The 22,514-nt window shown below is 46.8% G+C and overlaps 1 protein-coding gene across 3 annotated transcripts in view; it reads left to right on the top strand.

The window, feature by feature from the left end:
- NUP214 (nucleoporin 214) overlaps positions 1-22,514 on the top strand; it is an 88,216-nt gene that overhangs the window by 7,848 nt on the left and 57,854 nt on the right. For 2 of the 3 annotated variants that reach the window (XM_054584214.1, XM_054584213.1), the window contains exons 7-19: positions 198-301; positions 3,063-3,169; positions 3,764-3,830; positions 6,271-6,397; positions 7,417-7,578; positions 10,556-11,027; positions 12,257-12,429; positions 13,150-13,244; positions 15,967-16,053; positions 16,507-16,656; positions 17,723-17,881; positions 20,218-20,321; positions 22,237-22,419. In XM_054584214.1, the coding sequence (XP_054440189.1) occupies positions 198-301; positions 3,063-3,169; positions 3,764-3,830; positions 6,271-6,397; positions 7,417-7,578; positions 10,556-11,027; positions 12,257-12,429; positions 13,150-13,244; positions 15,967-16,053; positions 16,507-16,656; positions 17,723-17,881; positions 20,218-20,321; positions 22,237-22,419 (1,990 nt within the window). The remainder of the gene's footprint in view (positions 1-197; positions 302-3,062; positions 3,170-3,763; positions 3,831-6,270; positions 6,398-7,416; positions 7,579-10,555; positions 11,028-12,256; positions 12,430-13,149; positions 13,245-15,966; positions 16,054-16,506; positions 16,657-17,722; positions 17,882-20,217; positions 20,322-22,236; positions 22,420-22,514) is intronic. The other variant, XM_054584215.1, reaches the window with a different exon arrangement.

Raw genomic sequence — 22,514 nt, 5'->3', positions numbered from 1 at the left:
AATTCTTCATAATTTTCCCTGATTATAATCCATCAGGAAAAAAACACCACTTTGGGATAAATTTGGGCTTGTAATCAATGAAACCTGGACCTTGGTTAAAGCTATAGTAGTTGGATTTTTTTCCCCATAAAATGTTAATTTTATAACACTCAGGGGCTATTCCAAACAAGGTGATTTATCAGAGTGTGTTCTTCCAGTTCTAGACGTGCTGTGGATCGGTACATATGTCTTCACGATCGTGTACGCTGCTGCAGATGGGTCCTTGGAGACATCTCCAGATGTGGTGATGGCGCTGCTCCCGGTGTGTATGTGAAAAGGGTGTCTGTGTGCTTTGAGAATCATGGAAGTCTCCGAATAAAGTCTGAGGCTTAGCTTCAGTTTCCTTTTCTTGTAGTGATGGTGCACCTCCAGGTGTACAATTTCAAAACTGCACCCTTGGCCTGGAGACGAAAATTATGTTGCTGAGCCAGAGGGTCTGCTCACCCAATGCACAGCAAAGCCAAGCACTGAACATGGAGTTTGCAGTGGGAAATTGAAGCCGTTTCATGTGTAGGGCGCCTGCACAGAGAACGGGGTGCTGTAGCTTAAACCCCGAACTGCCACGTGGCTTTTTTAATTAAGGGTTTTTAAAAGCAAAAACTGAGGGTTAGAGGGAACAGAAGCTCTGGCTGTGCGGGTTTTGATCGGAGACCTTTGGCACTTGGCCACTTATGATGAGATACGTAAGGGGCTTCAGCACCGGTCTTGCTGCACAGCTGACCCTTTGCTCCTGGCAGGGCTCTGGTCTTCAGGTCCTGGTGTGTTTTGGTCCTTTGGCTCCCTGAGGAGGGTGAGACTGGTTCCAGCTTGAGGGAGCGTTCCCTGCTCCGCATGCATTCCGGCGCATGACCGCTGGTGTTGGTCCGTGGTCTCTGGAAGGCAACCCAGGGTCTCATCAGGACAGGGCCCTTTGGAGCTGGTTCTGCAGTCACAGTGTGGTTTCCGCATAGTGCTTGTTCTATTGTCATCCGTCACAAGGTGAAAAAAGCATAAAACTTGCTTTTGCGAAGCTCTAAACTGGGTCTTAGTAGATGTTAACCTGATAAGGCATTTTAGAAAAGCAAGAAGATGCCTTGATTTTTAAAATGCTTTCACTTATGTATGCATCAGCTGCGTACCAAATGCCTACAGTGTGTTAGGCGCTGCTTTAAAGCCAAGCACACAGCGTTCTTGCTTCTGTGGGTCTTACATTCTAATGAATGTGCCGGTCGAAGGGTGAGCATAGGATCCGGGGATGACGAGGGTGACCGGGAAATGAAGCTCCGTGGAGGGGCGAACGGCAGCCTGGACGGGTGGTCAAGGAAGGCCTCCGGGTGGTCAAGGAAGGCCTCCGAGAGGAGCTGTGTGAGCAGAGGACTGCACGTGAGGGAGGCGGCCGTTTTCAACGCAGAAGAACGGTGCTGTCTACCAAGTCTCACTGCAGCGCAGTGGAGTTCTAAAAAACAAGTGAGCAGGACCTATTTCCAGCAAGTGTTCTGAAAGTCCAGAAGAACATTTTTTTGACAATACAGACATAATGTCTAAATACAATAAGAGTGGGAGTTAAACTTGTCCTTCTGTTTTGCAGCCTTGTTTTACTTAGTAGTAAATTGCAAGCATCTTTCTTTATCAAATAAAACCTGATTGGCTTTGAACAGATTTTTTTAACTCTGTTTTTAACCCTTTCGGGTTCCTGATACAGTGACTTTTTACAATGTGTTTACAGTCACACCCGCCTTACTGCAGGACTGCGTTCTGAGAAATACTACATCATGCGTCTCCGTCACGCACTGGGCGCTTACACAAGCCCACGTAGTCCAGCCTCCTACACACCCAGCCTGTGTGCTTGAGCCTGTTGCTCCACAGGGGAGGAAAAGTCATTTTTCCTCTGCTGTTCAGCATTTTTGGCTAAGACATCACTGTAATAAAAGATGAACAGGAGAAAAACAAAAATTTAACAACATGTTTACCTCCTGCATTCATGGAAAATTGAGTAATTGGCTAAAATGGTTGAGTCCCCCCACCTTAAATACCACCTTCAGCTGAAGACAAAGGAAAATGTTGAGGTCAGGTGAGCCAGTTACGGAAGGTAACCAGAAAAGGGTCAGGCTGTTGTGCGGATATTTGTGATCATCTGCATTGGCAAGGGCTCCTGGCGACGAGGCCAGTCCCCTCTTTCTGCAAGGGAAGCACCCTAACAAGTGGAAACTTCCCTGGTAGATGTTCTACAAAGGCAGCTTCTGCTTGGCTTTCAGAGCACCTTCCATGTCTGCTGTTCCTTAAAATTAACCAGCTTAAAATAATCCTTACGCCAAGTAGACATTTGAGGGTAACAAATTCTGTTCCCCTACAGCTCCTAGGTTACAAACCTGTATAGCATGTCCCTGTACTGAACACTCTAGGCAGTTGTAGCGCAATGGTAAGTATTTGTGTAATGTGTTGCACTGCAGTTTTATGATGGCTAAGGTGTTTGTGTTCCGTCTCTAGTCAATAGGGATTTTTCAGCTTTATTGTAATCTTATGGAAACACAGTCCTACGTGTTGTCTGTTGTTGACTGAAATGGTATTACGCAACTCAGGAACGAATTAAATGTATTCCTTATTTCAAGCTGTCATTAAGATCAAGCTGTCTATTCCTGGGGATGATATCACCACTAGCATGTATTTACTGAGTACTGATGTTCTTTGTACTGGGCCAGAAGCTTTATATCTGTCATTTCATTTCATACTTTCCACAACCTTTGATGTAGTTTTAGTAGATATGTCACATATGTGAGAAAAATGAGTATCAGAGAGATGGAGTAATCTGTACACACTTGTCCAACGTCCAGAAAGTGACAGTTTGAATTCATTTTGGTTGATGGCCACCATCCCTCTTCCTTATACTTCTCAATGCTGCCTTTATATCATGTCTATACACGTGGACATAGATTTTTGAGCACATTTTCTCAAAACTTAAATGATGCTCTTATTTGAGATCATTAACTGTATAGGATTAAACAAATATTGCACCTGAGGTTATTTTCTTATTCTGTTCATTGCAGAAAAAAGAAGAAAAGCACCCAGAGGTGTTTGTGAACTTCATGGAGCCCTGCTATGGCTGCTGCACGGAGAGGCAGCATCACTACTACCTGAGCTACATTGAGGAATGGTGAGCGGGCCCAGGGGCGGGGTCTGCTCACACCTGAGTCACTGTTTCTGTTTAATGTTTTTCTGCAAGAGAGGAAAATGGAGGCTTAAGGTCCCCTGAGCATATTTCAGCTGATGCTCGATAATGCTTTTCTCGCTACTCCTTTAGTTCCCCAGCCTTGAATTATTTAGCTCAAATATGTGCTAATCTAAAAAAATTCCCTTTTCTTAATAACCCCAGTGACAGTTTATGAAAATACTGTATTTAAGGGACATAATAAAGTTGCCGCCTGAGAGCAGAAGTTCCCCTCAGACGACCTGAGGCGGAGCTCCTGCCCCGCTCACTGGGCTACCCCGTTGGTAGGATGGCGCACCTACTCAGACCTCCCGCTGGAGTCTCTGTGTCTTAGGTCGGCGGGCTGTTCCCTGAGCCTCCAGGGACTTACCCTGTGAACTGAAGAGTTGAGTTTTACATCTAAAAGTTTTCTCGCCTTCCTTCAACCATATAGGAAACCACGTCCTCCTTGACGCCTCAAGGCAGTCTCATAGACGTTCCCCCAGACTCAGTCAGGTCAGCGCTGTAGGACTTAACAGTCTTCTGGTTTGTTCTTTGAAGGGATTTGGTGCTGGCAGCATCTGCGGCTTCGACAGAAGTTAGCATCCTTGCTCGACAAAGCGATCAGGTAAATTATTCTCTTTTGTCACTTTTATGGATCATTTTCTGAGAAAGATTTTGGAGGAAATTAACTCTGTGGTTAAGAATTAGATGAGGTCACGTCCCTTTTAATGAATTGCTGGGTGAGAGCAAAGCTTAAGCAACAACGTATCTTGGACCAGATGGCTTGGATGTTGCACTGGACAAACACAGGTGTCAGAATTAGCAGTTCTTCGGTGTTGTAAAAAGCGTTCCTGTTCTTTTAGGACCCACCCATGGCGTGTGGGTTCAACACACTGCCATCAGCCTCCAACCAGAGTACACCTGAATGTGTAGGAGGCTTTTCCTGCCTTGTTCTGTCTTACCATCTTTATTTTCTTCCTCTTATTGAACCTGCCCCTACCATTCAATTGACTATAACCCATTCTTGATAATGGAAGTGAAACATGCAGGTCATACCAAACTGTCACTGACCAGAAATACTTCCTGTTTTTCTTCAAAAGACGACCTGAAAGCTGAGAATGCTGTGCATATAAATAGCCTGCCTTCCTTTCTTCACTCAGTCCCCCTGGGAGGCAGGAGGTGGGCCGAGGTGGTGGCAGTACGCCTACGCCTCCTAAACCGTGGTCGATTATGAAGAGAACCTACAGAGGACAGACAGTGAAAGGGAAACTTTTGTTTTCCAAACTTTGCCTTGAGCTTAAAAATGTTTTGTGCACATACACATATATACACATATATAACTTGTGGCTCTTTACCCATCCAACATTTGTTCGTCACTGGGTGGCAGAGCTGTCACTCCAAGTGCATGGCTATCATCATGTCAGGTGGGCCATTTTGGGGTCATGGGTCAGAGTTCAGCAGTCCAATTTGTTCTTGAATTGACCTCAGTAACAATTTCATAACAGACAAATATTTTATGTATTTACACATTAAAAATATACCATTATCTTTGCTTTTTATCAAAATAATTTATGTACATGGAGCAGGGATTATAAATGAAAAAAATCACCCCAGCTTCACCCCATCCCAATCCAGTTTTGTTCTCTAGAGGAGACCATTTTTGACTTGTAAATTTTTTCATCTAATGGTTACCTCCTTATGCCTAAAAAAATAACTTGCTTTTTTGCCAGTTAGTCATTCTTTTGAGGCCGACTGGCTGTGATGGCAGAAGAGGAGTTAGCTCACGTCCCCCTCCATCTTCTCAGTGGGGCTATGACACTTAGTTTCTTCTATGGTTACCTTTGTAACTTCATATATTTTTTTAAAGATTTTATTTATTTATTTTTAGAGATGGGGGAAGGGGAGGGAGAAAGAGATGGAGAGAAGCATCAGTGTGTGGTTGCCTTTCATGCATCCCCCACTGGGGACCTGGCCTGCAACCCAGGCACGTTCCCTGACTGGGAATTAAACCAGCGACCCTTTGGTTCACAGGCCAGCACTCAGTCCGCTGAGCCACACCAGCCAGGGCTGTAACTTCATATTTTTACCTTCATTTCTCATGGTCTCCACACACTCTACTTAATCTTCCACTTCGGGCCACCGTGGGAGTGGAGTGTCTCAGCACCCGACCCTGCCTTCAGCTCACCTTCCCCAACCCCGCTGTCCAGCTTGTCTTCCGCAGTATCAAAACTGATACCGTTTGCAGTGTGTTCTGTTGTGATTCATTAAGTCTTTATTTTGTCTGGAGATTGTTTTTCAAAGTTGAAGTCCAATTTGTTTACATTATTTTGAAAGTGACTGTTACTCACTCTACAGCTAAGTCATGGAGTGTGATTATGTTCCCTTCCTGAACAGCTCCTTATTCTTTGTTCCTCATTGAACACTGTTCCCCTTGGAGTCATATTGCCCACCTTTGGTCAGTGCTGAAAGTTAGAAAAAAATGTTTGTGATTTTTAAAAATCAGAAATCACTTGTTGGAAGGGACAGAGCCCACGCAAGCAAACTTAAGGCAAAGGGGAGTGTATTGGGAAAGACTTAATGGTTTGTCAGAGGCAGGCCCATGGGCCCACACGGGGAACTCACGCCAGGAACCGGGAAGACGAGAACGAGGGTTACCTCCTTCTGTGGGCCAGTGAGCACAGGCATCTGCCCAGTGTTATAGGCGTCTCTGCTCAGGACCACAGCAGGGATCGCTGGGGGTCCTGGTCGCAACCCCAGGCTTCTCGGAGCAGGGATGACTGGCTTAGGGCTGCTCCTGTGTTTACCCAGCAAGGTCAGGACTCCCTTGCCATGGTGGATGGTAGGTAGTATTTAGGCACAAGGCAGGGACTTGGTTGGTTGGGAAAATCAACCCCTTGTTTCGTGGATTGCCCAGGGCTTTCAGACCACCTCCCTGGGTTTCCGAGCCTCAGCCCGCACATAAATCTAACCCGACCGCATTGTTGTCTTCTCTCATGTTTGAGCAGTGCTGGGAGGAGCCCGTGCCCAAGCTCCAATGTGGCATTTTCTTCTTTTTCTTTTCTCAGATTAATTGGGAATCTTGGCTGCTGGAGGATTCTAGTCGAGCTGAACTGCCTGTGACAGACAAGAATGATGACTCCTTGCCTGTGGGAGTCGCCATAGATTATACTAACCAGGTGGAAATCACCATCAGTAAGTGCAGCCCATGGGGCTCAGGGCAGAAGGTCTGACATTTCAGTCCCGTTCTGTGTGTCCGTGACGGCATCTCCTCTGCGGGACACTCTGACCTCTGGTAGCACATGGCTCTTTGAAGAGCAGTGTAGAGGATACGTGACAGCACTGAACTCACTTGCACAGACATGGATGAGGCCGAGGCCAGACCCACTGGGCATCCGTGTATACCTTTACTCTTTTGAATGTGACGGGTCCAGAACATCAGGGGATTTCCGTGTTTTGTTTCTCTGCCCTTTCCAGTTCCCCAGTGACCTCCCAAGGGAGCAGCACCCTGGGCTGGTACCGCAGAACAGCCCTTGGTTGAAGGCAGGGATTAGAGACAGACCCCAGGGGCATGGCTCCTGAACTGGGCCCGAGTGTGTGCAGTGCATGTGGCCCCTAGCTGGGCGGAGCTGTGCCCCGGGAAATGTGCAGGTGCAGCGGGAGTCATACTCGTGGGAGCTTCCGTTAGAGGGGTGTCCAGTCCGGCACCGTCCCTGCCTCTCCCTTGCTCTGGTCAAGCCATGTGGTCTGAGGGTAGCTCTGTACTCGGCCTCTCTGGAAGTCCTCGCTTGTGATTCGGCTGCGAGTGAAGGTGACGTAGCTGGACTCACCTTTCTGTGTCCTGCTGTGTGCGTCCTGAGGAGTCTCGTGTGTCATCTTTCTGCTGCACCAGCCACTTCCTAGAGACTGCTGTCTCAGTCAGGAGAGTGCTGAGCCTGCCTCCCGAACAGCGGGACGCTCAAACCCAGGGAGCGTTGGGAGTGGCAGAGCCGTGGCAGAGCCGCCTCCGGGCAGGCTGGCAGGACGGAGGCCACGCGGTCGCAGCAGGAGCCCTCTGGAAGGGGCGGCCGCAGGAGAGCCTGTTGCGATCAGACTGATGGGCCATGGCTGGGGCGAGACCTCTAAGCCCCTCCTGGCTTCTGGCCGTCTTTCATACCAGGCCAGGCCCTGCCAAGGACTGGCTTCTTCTCACTTTGGTTTTCTCTTTTTAACAGATGAGGAGAAGACTCTTCCACCTGCTCCAGTTCTTATGTTGCTCTCAACAGATGGTGTGCTTTGTCCATTTTATATGATCAATCAAAATCCTGGGGTTAGGTCCCTCATCAAGACGCCCGAGCGGCTCTCATTGGAAGGAGAGCGACAGCCCAAGTCGTCAGGTACGTCTCCCCCGAGCATGGCAGAGGGGGACCCCCGGGGGGGCTGGAGCTGGCCTCTTCCCAAGGGTGGAGTGCGCAAGAACGTGTAGTTGCCTTTGCCTGGACAGCCTGTCTTACTGCGTCAGGCAGCGGTTTTTCCCTAGAACAAACATCCACGTACTGGCCTTCCTCACTCACGAGCTTTGTTCTTCAGTGTGTACTGTGCTGTAGAGGAAAAGGAAGCTGAACCAGATGGACCTGTCAGGTAGTTTACCAACAGTGTCCTGCTATAAGGTCCGAATCCTCCACACATGTTTAACCATGGGGCTTGGTTAAGTAAACGATTGTACATTCATATAGTGAGTGCCATCTAACTATTGCAAATGATGTATATGGACAAGAGGAGAGTTAGTGGACTGCATCAGGAAAAGCACTATACACTGTATGATCTTTTTTCTCTGAGAAGAATATGTACGTGGAAAAAATACTTGAAAGATGGATTTAAAATCCAAATAGTAGTTGTTTCTGGTTGTGGGAACATGGTCATTTTATTTTCTTTTGTTTATATTTAATTTTCTTCAGGTTCTTTTCTTCTCTTTAAAATATTACTTCAGTAATCTGTGCATATCGGAGAAAGATTAGAAAATACAAAAGCAATTCTCACTTAAGAGCTTACCATGAATACACAGCCACAGTGAGCATTTTGGTGCATGTTCTTCATGTGCATAAATGCACATGTACAAATGCTGATTTGTATTTTCAAATTTTTCATAGTATTAATTGTATCATATCTGAGAACACAATATAAAACTTTTAAAAGGGTGGATTGTTTCATATTTTGAAGTTCCACTAATCTCTTTGAATTCTATGAGTATATAGCTATTAAGAATTTCTCTCCTAGTATGGCTAAAAATGCTTATAGCATAACCAGTTCCACATCTAAGAAAATGTACATGGACCATTTGGGTTGGGTAAGGTTGGCGATGCTTCGAGGATATTTTCTCATGGCTTCCTAATACAGAGTGAGTGGTACATTGTCAGCGGAGCCAGATACGTGGGCTCCTGCCCATTGGCAGTACCACCCTAAGCAGTGAACTGGTGGCTTGCATAGGACAGACCAGTGTCGTTGCATGGGATGCCTCGTTGTCTGCCGTGTGTGCTCTGAGCCGTGTCCTCCCTGTCGGTGGGTGTGAGTACCATGGACCACCTGCACCTGCTTGCCTGGTCAGCCTGTGACAAGCAGTGCGGCCTGGAATGGCAGAACCTGGGGGGCGTGTGTTTCTGAACCCAGTTCGGTGTGGAGGGCTTTGCTGCTGGCCCGTTAAACCCCCAGGCACGAGAAAAGGCAGTGTCACTGTGGGCTTGTCCTAGAGAAACGTCCTCTGCCCTTGCGCTCGGTCCAGAGGTAGCTGCCATGTTCGGGTGCGTGGGAGAGCCATGGATGGGGAGGAGGGGCCTCGCCAGCTCCTGCTGCAGCCTGGTCGAGGGTTCAGAAGGTGTTAGTGGTTCCACCTGTGCCCAAGGGTACGGGGCTGAATGGTCAGTAGCAGTGTGGTGGCTTTCAAAGGTTCAGTTTTATTTTCAGTGGAATATACTTATCATGTCAGTCTGCCGAACATGCATGGAAGAGATTACATTATGGGCGTGTGTCTTTTGAAGAAGTTACCTGTTGCTGGTTCCCTGCTTATTGTGTAAAAGAAGTATTAACCGAAGAGATCTGCATGTGTTGTCATACTCATGGAAGTGACAATACAGAAAGTGGTGTTTTCACACTTGTACCCTAAGCACTTCATTACTTTAGACGTAGTGAGGTAGGCTGTCATCTCAAAAATTTGGGGGAACCAAGGCCCATTAATATAAATGTATCGATAAAAAATACTGCTTTTTTAGTTATTTAATTTAGAACATGAACATGCTCACTTTATAGCGAATATGGAAAGTAGAAAAACCTCTAAACCTGTCTTTTGGGGTATTCTCTTTCACTCTTTTTATACACATCTTTCTTTCTTCATAGTTTCTGTTCATATTTTATGTATCATTGTATGCAAGTTTATAAATTCAATTGTAAGCATTTTCCAGATTCTTATGCAATCTTCAAGATTCATTTAAAAGAGTGCTTAATATTCCATTGAATATTTTTTACCATTTGGGTTGCATTAAATATCTTTTGTTTTTAAAAATTATTTTCGTAGGTCTTATTCTTATGAGTTTACTGGGTCCATTTTTTATGACTTTTGAGACATAATGCTAAAAAGTTTTTTTAAAGACTGCTAAATTAGGTACCTGTTAGTAATAAAAAGTTTCCGGTTCCTTTTACCCTTCCAAACATAGGAAATAATATTTAAATCTTGGTAGTCTAAAGGACAGTGCTGTGCCTCATTTAAATTTACCTTTCTTTTATTGGAGAGATTAAATACATTTACTTTTTGTGAATTAGTTTCCTAGCTTGTATCTATTAGAGTCTTCAAATTTTTAAATCTCGATTTGTATGAGCTCTTAACTGCAGATTTTTTTCATTTACCTTTCAGTTACATAACTACTTTTTATATAGTCAGATCTTCATCTTTTCCTTTTGCAATTTATTTTGTCACTTCTAAATTTAGTTAAGTTAGACTCTCAGACTTAAGTCACTTTTTTGCCTCATTTGTTTTGAGATACAGTGTATGTGTGCTTTTATGTATATCTTTAATTCATCTGAACTTGCTCTTAGTGACTGTTAGGAATTAGAGAGCTGAACTGAAACTTTTCCAGATTTAGTGAAATGTTGCAGAATGACTTCTGCGGTCTCTCCCTGTTTCCTTTTCCCTCCAGAGCTGCGCAGTCCTATATGGAACGGTTACTGTGGAACGTGCCATAGCAACTCTGTGTCCGCTGTTTATTTTCCCTTCTTGAACCAGGGCCTTTCTTTCTGGCTTCCTTCTACCACGAGCCCCTCTCGCTCTCTTTCTGCTGTGACCGTGCTAACTCCTCCCATATTTGTCCTGCTTTCTCGTTGCAGGAAGCACTCCCACGACCCCGACCTCGCCGGTCCCACAGAAGCCCGAGTTGTCAGCCACCGCGGCCCCGGTTTCTGTCCCAGCGTCACTGCCAGCGGCTCCCGCCTCCACCTTCTCTTTGCCCTCTGCTGTGGGAGCCCCTTCCGTGTTCTCCTTTGGTTCTTCGCCATCCTTAAAATCATCTGGTCCCGTCACTGGGGAGCCCCCTCCATACCCCAGTGGCTCTGACACTTCCAAAGTGTCCGTGGGCTCCGGCACAGCCACCTTCTCCTTCGCTCCTCCTCAAGCCCCACTGGTGCCCACCCCTGCTGCCTCTCCCATGGCACCCACAGCTGCTTCGTTCTCCTTTGGATCATCGGGTTTTAAGCCGACCCTGGAAAGCACGCCGGTGCCAAGTGCATCCCCTGCAAACATGGGAGTGAAGCCCTCCTTCCCGCCCTCCACCTCCGCCGTCAAGGCCAACCTTAATGAAAAGTGAGTGGCGCAGCCCCGGGGAGCGGGGTTGCAGAGCGGGTGGGTGCTGTTCTTGTTGTTTTCACTTTTCTCCAGAGTAATGCTAGCAAGTGGTAAAAATTCAAACACTATAAAAGGTTTGCATTTCATCAGTGGACAGCATCCAGAAAGGTTTCTTAGAATTTCTTTTTAAATTATTAAAGGTTTATATTTAAATACTTGTTTTGCTTTTCCAGACTTCAAATGTAGGAGATATTCCTCATTTTTTAAAATGGAGCCACGCAGAATGCACACCCTGTGAGGGAAATGTGTCTCTCACAGTCCTTTTCCTCTTGTGTCCACCCTGGCCTCTCTCGGCCACCAGGGACCCCATGAACTGGTTACCACATCAGATGACACTCCTGCTTGACAGCCCCAGGGCTTCTCACTGCGCCCGAGTGCGGGGGGTCCAGTTCCCTCCAGGTCCGGGTCCTTCCAGCTCCTGTCCCTCGTTTTACCCTTCAGCTGCTGGCGCGGCTCCCCCGTGAGGCGTGAGCTTCTTGAGGGGAGGGATTGCTTGCACCACGAGCCCTTCCCAGACTGACCGTCGCACGTGAGCACGCCACTCGCCGCCACGTCCAGACTCTTGTTGCTGCGGAGGCGGTGCTGGCTGCTGTCACACCACTGCCGCCGTCGTCACTGTTGATGTTGTATTGTCACGCAGCCACTTCCTGCTGATAGTTGCCTAGTGTTCCCTTTTGTGGCTGCACTTTAATTTATTTTCCCAGTCATCTGTTGCTGGACATTTAGATTGTTTACAGATGTCTGCTCTTTAGGTGAAATGGACCGATGTTCCCTGTAGACTGTAAACATCCCAAAGAGGGTGACCTGCTTTCGTCCTAACCCTTCACTCAAAGGAAGTGATCACCCCAAAATGAGCTCTCAATAATTTTGTTTGCAAAAAGATGAGGTATAATTGAGTCCCACCCTCTATTTTACTCAGCTCCATAGGATACTTTGTATCATGATAAACTTAGTTTCATGTTCATATTAAGTATCTGATATTTTCATTGACTAATTTGTTCCTAAATAAGCGGAAGATCAGATCAGTGCTTTCTTGCAGCTTTCGCCTTTTGTAAGAAATAGCTAAACAGGTACATTTTCTGAGGGCTAAGAAGGGGATAGCGAGTTATGCTGTGATGACTTTGCTTGCAACCAGCGTGAAAGAACCTGTAGCAGGCTCTCCTGACACATTCGGGCTGCGTTTGCAGGTTTACTGCCGTGGCCGCCCCGGCGCCTGCTAACGGCTCCCAGAGCACGCCCCCGATGCTGCCGTTCTCCGCCTCCAAGCCGGCTGCTTCTGGGCCCCTCAGCCACCCCACGCCCCTGGCAGCACCGTCTGGCTCCATGGCCCCGAAGTCCTCAGCCTCTCCCTCAGCATCAGGTGTGGTTTTAAGTAAACTGTTTTAGAGCTCTGTCCTGAATTTTCAAATTACCTTTTCTTTTTCTTACCCTCACCCCAGGATTTTTTAAATCAATTTTTTAGAGAGAGAGAAATATCAATGTGAGAGAAAAACATCGATGGGTTACCTCCTGTACGCACCCTGACCAGGGATCGAACCCTCAGCCTTTTAGTGTATGGGACAACAGTCCAACCAACTTAGCCACCTGACCAGAGCATGTTTATTTTTTTTAAAGTTCCCCAGGTGATTCTAATGCACAGGAGGGTGAGATTTGCATTAGAGGCTTCCAGGAGGGCCCGGAGACCCTATGAGTTCTTATGAGGTGATGGGGATTATTGTTCTCACTTCATGGTTTTCAAACTGTCCCCCGTTCCCAGAGGCGCCTCAGGAGCCTCTAGGGAATAAGGACGGGCCGAATGACCAGCCCCCTAGACCCGCCCATGAGGATACCTCCCCATTGCCAAAGATGCTCTAGTTTTGTCTGCTTCACAAAAGAGTTTCACATCTGAACATGTAACGCGTGTCCTGGTTGTGTTAGACAGACTAACACAACTGTGGACACCACTCATGCTAACGGATGTCAGGAAAGGCACCGGGACAGTGAGAAGCTTTTTTTTTTAAATTAGGGGGAAGCCCCTTTGTGAGGGGAGAGGCAGCGGGGGTAACCGTGGTCTGTTTTAACTGGTGTCTTACTCGGGCAGGGCGAGCTGCTCACGGCGGTCCAGGTGTGGCGCCCTCAGTGGGGCAGAAGTCACCCAGGATAACCCCTCCGGTGGCGAAGTCAGGCTGTCCCCAGGTACGTGTCATCAGAGCTCATCATTCCGTGTTTATTACTGTACTGCCCCAAATGGACACATTTATAAAATGGGATTTTGTGTTTAGAATTTACATTTTTGAAATAGTACTTAGGATGATGTGATAGGAAATAGGTGAGTTTTGACTCTTTGTAATATGTGCTCATAAAAGCCATTTATCTCAAGTCCAGAGCCTGTGCATTGTCTTCTCGGCTGGTTCTGGAGCTCGTGCTCCCCGCACTGTCCTTCCGTCTCCCCGAAGCTTGCGAAGGCTCTGGCGTCTGACGTTTTCTCTTGTCCTCAGAGCAGTCGAGAAATCCATCTAGTGCCCTTTTCCCTTACCATCTCAGTTTATTTTACTTGGTCTTCACTGACATATAATACAGGTACACATTTGGGACACACATACCTCAGTGAATTGCCATCTGCTGGACACATCTTGGTAACCGACACTCAGATTAAGAAACGGAGCATGACCAGGACCCCAGAATTCCCCCTCACGTGTGTCCTTCTAGTCACTACTCTTGCCAAACTGAGCTCAATTATCACGGTTTCTTACAGCAGAGCTTAGTCTAGCCTGTTTGTCCCTTCTATAAATGGGATCACACGGTACATATTATTTTACCTGGCTGTTTTGCTCAACATTATGTGTGTGAGGTTTACGCATATCATACTGGGGGGCTATGCTGCTCATGTTCCTCCTGCCCTCGGTGGACATTTGAGTAGTTTCCAGGTTTAAGTTACTGTGGGTCGTGTTGCTAGTTGATGTTTTGGGGTGAACAAGTGTGTATGTATCTATTGAGCAGATACCTAAGAGTGGAATTGCTGGGTCGTTGAATATGCATTTATTCTTCTCCAGTAATTTCCCAGGAGCATCTGAGAGTTTAGCTATCCCACATCCTCACCACTCTTGGTATTTTTCTTCTTCTATTGTTGATACTCTTTGTGGTTTAAATTAGTATTTCCCTGATGACCAGTAAAATCAAGCTTCTTTCCCATGTGATTATTGGCCGTGTCAATATCTTTTATGGGTGTCCAAGTTTGTTACCCGTTTCTCTATTGGGTGTTCTGTCTTTTTCTTACTGACTTACGAGAGTTATTTCCTTGTTGGATATATACACATGCATATGCACACATATAATGTAAGTACTTTCTCAGTCTGTGAATTGCCTTTTATTTTCTGTGGTTTCTTTTGATGACTACAAGTTCTTAATTTTAATATAGTCCAGTATATCAGTTTTTCTCTTATGATTAGTGCCTTCTGTGTTCTGTGTTGGAAATCACTTTCTATTCCAAGGTCAAAAAGATGTTCTACATTCTTTTAAAATTGTATTTTTCAAGTACAGTTTACATTCAGTATTATTTTGTATTAGTTTTAGGTGTACAGCATAGTGGTTAGATAGCACACATTACAAAGTGTTCCCCTCCTATGTCTTCCTAAAAGTATTTTTATTTTTCATATTTAGATCTTCATTCTGTCATCTCAGATCATGTTAGGGTTTAACTTAAGGGCAGTTTTCTGCCAGTGCCCGCTCGGTTCTCTGAGTGCACCCCGAATAGGGGTCATGTCTTTCCCTTCCGTCTCTCCTCCGACCGACCCCCTTCCTGCCTTCAACACACAGTACGGGGCACACAGTGAATGCCCAGGTTACAGGTCTGGCTTTGAGCATAATGCGTGACATGCGGTATATGTTCAATAAGCGCTTGCTGTTTTAATGAAGAGTTATGCATTCTAAGAAACTGTATGTTAATCACTGTAGGTATCAAGTAATTGAAAAGTCATCTCAAATTACAACATCTCTGAAGCAGAACTCTTTTGATTCCTGTCTCTCGCAGCGCCTGCGTCTTTCCTAGCGTTCCCATCTCAGTAAACAGCACAGCCAGGTGCTTGCCCAAGCCCCGACCCGGAGCCCCTCCCCCGTCTGTACTAGCAGCTTTCTCAGCGCCACGCTGGTGTGGCGTGTGTCATCCATCCACATCTCGGGTCCCCCTGCTAATGTCGTACTTCAGGCCGTTCTTGTCTCATCCCTGTGGCAAGGGGGTCTTTTAAAATCATAAAGAGTAGTTTAAACTCTCCTAAAACTTCACTAGTAGCCTTCCAACGCACTTAGAGTAAAATCCGAACTCCCTGCTGTAGCTGCACGTGATCCGGGCCCGCCTGCCTCCAGCTCCCTCCGAGCCCACCCTGTGCCCGCATTTACACGGTCTCTTTGCCTCAGACATGCCAAGGTCTCTTGTGCCTCCACTTTGCACTTGCTCTTCTCGCTGCCCTGCAGATGATTCCCCCAGAACTTTCCACAGCTTTCTCCTCCTCTTTGGGCGTCAGTTCAGAGGCAGCACTTAGTGAGGGCTTTCTGGGCCATCTCATCTCAAGGAGTCCCCCCTTTTATTCTCTTCATATGTTCCTGATTACTTTTTCCATATCACTTAATCGCCAGCTGTAATTTATCGGATGTGTTTACTTTTTATTATTCGCCTTTTCCCCAGTAGAGAGTTAAGTTCCATGAGCGTAGGGACTTTATGTCTCCTGTTCACTTCTGTCTCCGCTTTCTAAACATGCCTTGTACCAAGTAGATACCCAGTAAATTTGGGTTCAGAAGAATGAGTGACCAGTGACTGTATTGTGGGAGCGCCACTTCCTGTGACAGGCATCGAATCCTCTGCTTCAGGAAGGCGTAACTGGGGGTATTGGGTGCATTTTTACACTTCTGCCTTCCATTTCAGGCAAAATCACTTCCGCCTCCTGTTACAGAAAAGCAGGGACATCAGTGGAAAGAGTCAGATCCTGTGATGGTTGGAATTGGTGAGGAGGTAAATTTGCTCCTGCATATTTTTTCCAGAAATAGCTCTGACAGGGGGACTTGACTGGCTCTGGGTGTGTAGACTCCTACATGACTTTTTTTTTTAATCCTCACCTAAGAACATGGTTATTAATTTTAGAAAAAGAGGAATGGGGAGAGGGAGAGAGAAACATCGGTGTGAAAGAGAAACATCGATTGTTAGCTTCCCGCACACGCCCCAACTGGGGATCAGACCCTCCACTTAGGTCTGTGCCCTGCCCGGAGGTCAAACCCAGGACCTTTTCGGTGTATGGGATGATGTTCCAACTGGCTGAGCCGCCTGGCCAGGGCTCCTGCAAGACTTCTATTCTGGCAGTGACCCTGGGCGTGTCCCGGGAGCCTGTGCTGTGCCCGAGCTCAGCAGCAGGGACACCCCTGCTGCACTGCTCAGGCTGAGAGGCCCCCTTATGTGTGGCTTCCGCAGATCGCGCACTTTCAGAAGGAGCTGGAAGACCTGAAAGCGCGGACTTCAAAAGCCTGTTTCCAGGTGGGCACCACTGAGGAGATGAAGATGCTGCGGACAGAGTCAGATGACTTGCACACCTTTCTTTTGGAGATTAAAGAGACCACAGAGGTTTGTGTTTATTGACAGTCTTCCCAAGTCAAGTTGCGCTTCTCACAGTTGTGCTCCTAGTCCTCCGCGGGCGCACACTTTTCTCTTCAAGCACCACCAGGGCTGTGTCGGCATGTATGTGTCGCTCACACAGGCGTGCCTAAATTCAGGTCCTGCCTTTAGCACTTCATTAATTAGGCGACTTCGGGCAAGTCAGTCCAGCTGCTCTGTTCTGGTTTTCTAGTGGGAATGGAACGGTAATAGTTTCTGCCCCATTGGTGCATACAGGGCACTCCTCAAATGTTGGACATTGTTAGTTTCGATATATTTGAAAATTTGCTTTTGTGGTAAATTGTTAGATTATAGTAAAGTCTTAGGTGTGAAAAAAAGCAGAACACTTAAGACTGTATATAGTATAAAAATACCAAATAGCTCTTGGTAATAGTATTATTGTGTTACTGCTGTTACCCCCTGCTGTGTGCCAGGCGCTGTGCTAAGCACTTCACCTGTGTTGTCTCCTCAAATCCTCACAACTGTCCAGCGTGGTGGATGCTATTAGTCTTCCTATTTTACAAGTTTGGAAGCTGAGGCTGAGGTGAGGCGAGGCAAGGTGCCCAGAGCCACTCAGTCACGGAGTGCCAGCTCCTGGGTCCCAGGTCCCACCGTCTGGCCCCGAGCTCTTGCTTAAATGTCGTGTGGACAGAGGGAAGGTCTCCGGGTGTAAGCAGTGCTGGTCTTCCGTTAGCAGGGCTTCTGCACCGTCAGTGCTGTTCTTACTCTCTGAGTTCTTATCATTAGGAATGTTTTTTAATGAGGAAGAAAAATAATGTTCTTAAAATGAATATTGGTAGACTAAAAAAAAAAGGGAAAGAATTTAAAGAATAACAAGAAAAAGATAAAAATGAGCATTGGTACATTTCTCTTTAAGCAGTGAAGCTCCTTTTTTTTCCGCATGACTGTTAGCTGTACTCAGATGTTCACCATGTTAACTATTTGAGAAAGCGCCACCTTCCTTGATGCAGAACCAAAAGGGTTCATTTCTTAGAAATAACCACTTCTTGTGTAAATACATCCTTATACCTTCTAGTCTCTTCATGGAGATATAAGCACCTTGAAGACCACTCTGCTTGAGGGCTTTGCTGGAGTTGAAGAAGCCAGAGAACAAAATGAGAGAAACCGTGACTCTGGGTACCTGCATCTGCTCTATAAGAGACCCCTGGACCCCAAGAGCGAAGCTCAGCTGCAGGTAGGGGAGCCCAGCCGGAGCGCGCCCTCAGCGGGCTTCTGGGCCATTCTCCCGTTCGAGGCATGCGGCTGGGCGGCTGCCTTATGATGCTGTTCACGTCCCGTGCATAATTTACCTCCTTCCCGTAGACTTCCTCAACTGTCACAGAGGAAATGGCGCTCTTCCATGTAACGCCTTTTGGGTTAAACGAAAACAGAATTCTTAATTAAACCTTAAGCTCGGTAGAAGGTATGCTTTGGAAAAAGATTATTTAGAAACCAAGTCATGAGTAATAATTATTAAAGTACCAACCACCCGCGGAGCACCAGGTACTCTCCGTGGTGTTTTTTCCTATTGTTTCTAGTGTTCAAAGCTGGCTGCTCTGTAGGGCGAGAGCTTCTGGTCCCATTGTGCAGGTGGGGGAGGTGAGCCTCGTAGGCTCGGGGGCGTGCTGAGGTGAGGGTGGCGGCAGGAGCGGGGCCAGACCGGGGTGCCGCCTGCCCGGGCTCTTCCCCGCGCGCCGTCGTTCAGCAGCGCTGCGCTTCTCATTGCGTGGTCGCTGTTCTTCCCCTCTGTCTCTGTGAGATCTGGCTTCGTTTTTCCCCTTTCCATTTACTCCAGACGTGCATCACAAGCTCTGGTGGGGGTCCTCTCCCACTCGCGTGTGTTTGCCTGGACTCCGTGTGGGAATGGGCCCGGGGCAGTGCCGGTCCCCCTCACCCAGGCCTCGAGGGCCTGGGGGTGAGCGGAGCCCGCTCCTGCCCGGAAGATCCACCCCCTCCCCAGCCCACGCCTGACACTCTGATGGGCAAGGGAAATGAGAGAAATACCTCCTCCTCCCAGGAAGGCTGAGCAGCCCTGCTGTGTCCCCTGCCCTTGTACTCCTAGACCTTCCTCCTGTTGTGGGTGTTAGCTTTCTCGGCAAGCGAGTGCCAGCCACTGGCCTTCCACTCATCACATTACAGCCCCGTGTTGGATCTAGTTACACTTTCTTCCAACTGCCTTTTCACCTCTTGCTCTGGGTCCAAACTCAAAGAAAAGCATACCGCTTTTGGGCAACACTCCCCGTTCAAAAGGAAATCATTTCCTTCTTTCACAGTGCTAAATAGCGCGTGGTAGCTAGCATTTGTTGAGTGCGTGTCATGTACGAAAGAAAGATACTAGGAGTATACAAGTCTCACCACCAATAGATGCTGGACCCTTGAGCCTGGACAGTCTGGCTGGGAGCTGGCACTCTTAACCCCGTCACTGCCACGTGCAGGCCCTGCAGCTGGACACGTGGCGGAGGGACAGAGGAGCACACACAATCTCAGTATACAGGATGCTGCCGTGGGATTGCAGGCAAGGGGGCAGCTGTGCCACAGAAAAGAGGTGGCAGTGACAAGCCTGAAAAGAGCAGTTGTTTCTTCTCGTGGATGAGGTCAGGAGGACGTCCAGGAGAAACAGCGTCAGCTGGGGTGCAGAAGCCCGGCGGGGTCTGGGTCTGCGCGTTCGGAGGAAAGGCCTCCCCGTAGTCACGTGTCAGCTGGAACTTATGCTTGATGCTGCTCAGCCTGGCTCTCCTTAAATGATATTTTCACTTTTTCAGTTGGGACATATACCCTTATCCCAGAATAACTGTGAAAATGCATTTAGACACAGTAAGAGCTTTGTACCGATGCAGAGAGCTTTTCCCAGTGTATACTCATTGTCTTCATTTGTGTACATATTTAATGGACTGCTTCATCTTTATCGTTAATTTTTGAGAGTCAAGTTGTATTGCCATGAAGGTTAACACTGGATCAAAATTTTAAAAAAATTATTACAGACCTAAAATAGGTAAGAATTTTAATGAAAAATTCTATTTCTAGTGCTGATACTATTTTGTGTTTTGGAGAAGAAATGAGTCAATTGATGAGGTGACTTCTGTGTTCTGTGTTATGAATAGATAGGTTCGGAATTATTTTCAGCACCGTTTTGGAGGATAATTTTGTCGATAGTGCAGTTAATCCCATGAGTGGGAGAGCAAAAACTAAAAGGATGCCCTGTCAGAGTCCAGAGCTCAGGGACCACCCCCAGCCCACAGCGGGACACGTTAGAGGGTCTGGGCCGCGAGAGCAGGGCCAGGACATCTGTTCCCTGGGGCCCCGTGCCCAAGCGCCTTCTGTTCTTCACCCCGCCTCTGCCACACTCACAGAAAGTTGTGGTTCTGGTTTGCCTTTGGATTATAATGTTCTGACAATTATATTAAAGCCTAGTGTGCTTTCTTTGCTTGTTATGGTTCTCAGTATAAAACAATTCAAAATTGTTTTGACTGTTTTGATACATCTTCCTCCAAGCCCCTGGAAAACTGAGTCATTTTTATATTTTTCTTGTAGGAAATTCGGCGCCTTCATCAGTATGTGAAATTTGCTGTCCAAGATGTGAATGATGTTCTCGACTTGGAGTGGGATCAGCACCTGGAGCAAAAGAGAAAACAAAAGTGAGCTGCTCTGTCTCATCCCCCGCAGGTGGCAGGAGATAGCGTTACATCCTTTCGAAAAGATGATTTAGGAACGTTGATTAAAAAACCCTAAAATGTTCATTCTTATTGATCCAGTCTTTCTACTTCTAGCTATTTGTTCTACGGAAATAATAGCAGTGTTCACAACAGTTACGTAAAAGAATTTATATTACAGCACAGCTTATGATGGTGAAAACTTGGATGGAACCTCACTGTCCAGAAGTTAGAGGATTGGCTCAATAAGTTTGGTCCCTTTTTTTTTCCTTAATACCAACATAACCATGGACTAGCATGTCCTCAAAAGAAAGTCATATTAAATATATCTTTTATGTTACACAGAATGTACAAGATGCATAATTATATCACTATTATTAGACACATAAAATATGAAGCAGGGAAGACATAAAATACTGAGTGATCTCAAAGTGAAGTCTAAACATAGAAAAGAGGCTGGGAGTAAACCTGTCAAATATTCACAGATAGAGCTGCGAGATGGGGTTAAGAGGAATTTTTTCTGTATATTCTTTTGTGTATTCCAAGTTTTCTTTTTAAGGAGACATTGCTGATTAGTGTGGCTAATTAGAAGGGTGAGAGGAGTGATATCAAAGGCACAACAGAAGGAATAGAAGGCAGTACATTGTAGGACCAGCCAGGTGCCTACAAGAAATGCGAAAAACAGATCAGCCCCCAAATTGCTCAGTTTCTCAAACACCTACACTTGATGAATGCGATTAGCTGTGTAAGGAAACAAACCAGGAAATGATCTGTTTGCTCATTTGTAAGCCGGTGGATTGCAGAACTTTTAAGTGGGGTGCCCTGGGCGCCCTGTCAGGGGCAGGGCCAGACCATGCTTACAATTCGGTGAGAACTTGATACGCTACGTTGTATCAGGTGGTAAAGACCGTGGGCCCAAGCTGAGGAATCTCAGCTTGGACACGGGCAGGGGTGAGAGAGGTAAGAGCTGATCCCTCAGACACGGGTTGGGGAAGAGTTCCTCAGCCCAGGGCCTGGAGCACCTGTCCCCTTGGACACTTCAGCCCCATTAGAGATTTCACAGTTCACGCTCCCCGCCTGCTGTGGATTCATGTTCAGCCACATGTGACAGGTGGCTTGACCTGGCAGCATGTCCGTTCTGCTCTGCTTACAGTTATATTTTTCTCTGCTAACTAAGAAGTTGTTGGATTTGTTTTTTTAAACACATAATGAAAACAGAAGCCTGGCTTTCTTTTCCTTTATGACAGTTCTATGCATTTACTATGTAATATCTTTTTTTTTTTTTTTTTTTTTTAGTTCCCTTTTTGCAGAGTTCAGATTCTTAAATCTATACAATTTTCTAGCATTTCTGCGTCTGAGGTTTCTCTCTGAGTATTACCTTGTACCCTATTGAATCTATCTTCAACTGCCTGCCACCCGGAAGAAAGGGAACAACAGTCCCTTTCTTGTTGTAGTCCTTTGGGTGGGTCACACGCTGCTGCCAGGTCGTGTGCTACCCGCTGTTTGTTGGCAGCACTGCGAAGAGGTGACGGACTCCCGCGGACTTGCGGTGAACCCAGGCTTTTTGTTTTTATTGAATATAATTTACACACAGAAAAATACACACACCCTAAGTATATGGCTGAATAACTTTGTCCCCTGTTGTTGGCTCATCTCCTGCCCTTTTCTACCCCGGAGCCTCTCTGGGGGTTTGCCTGATTATGCCTGTAGGCCTGGCCTTTCCTCGTTACATTTCATCCTTGAGGCTTTCGTCCCCATGCTATGTTCTAGTAATTTCTTGATGCTTTTGATCCACTAGGGGGTCTTTGTTTTATTCTTCTCACTCCCCCGCCCCCACCCCATGGGAGGTTTCTTTAATCAGACTGCTCACAGTGAGTTCTTTTCTCATTGCTGTGAGCAGGCGCCTGCTTGTACCGGAGCGAGAGACGCTGTTTAACACCCTGGCCAACAATCGGGAGATCATCAACCAGCAGAAGAAGAGGCTGAACCACCTCGTGGACAGCCTCCAGCAGCTGCGACTTTATAACCACACCCCACAGTGGAGCCTTCCCTCGGATGTTTCCTCCCAGCGCAGGACGCACAGGTGGGCACTCGGGGCTGTGGCTGAGTGGATGCGTATTTGGGAGTAAGGTGGAGTTGTCCTAAAGTGCTTCACGTGTGGTTTTGAAAGTGACTGCT

Source organism: Pteronotus mesoamericanus, unplaced genomic scaffold, assembly GCF_021234165.1.
Source record: "Pteronotus mesoamericanus isolate MK-2021 breed Mesoamerican mustached bat unplaced genomic scaffold, CSHL_Meso_final contig_78, whole genome shotgun sequence".
NCBI classification, from domain to species: Eukaryota; Metazoa; Chordata; class Mammalia; order Chiroptera; family Mormoopidae; genus Pteronotus; species Pteronotus mesoamericanus.
The sequence above is the reverse complement of the archived record's forward strand: the minus strand, read 5'-3'. Positions and strand labels throughout refer to the sequence as shown.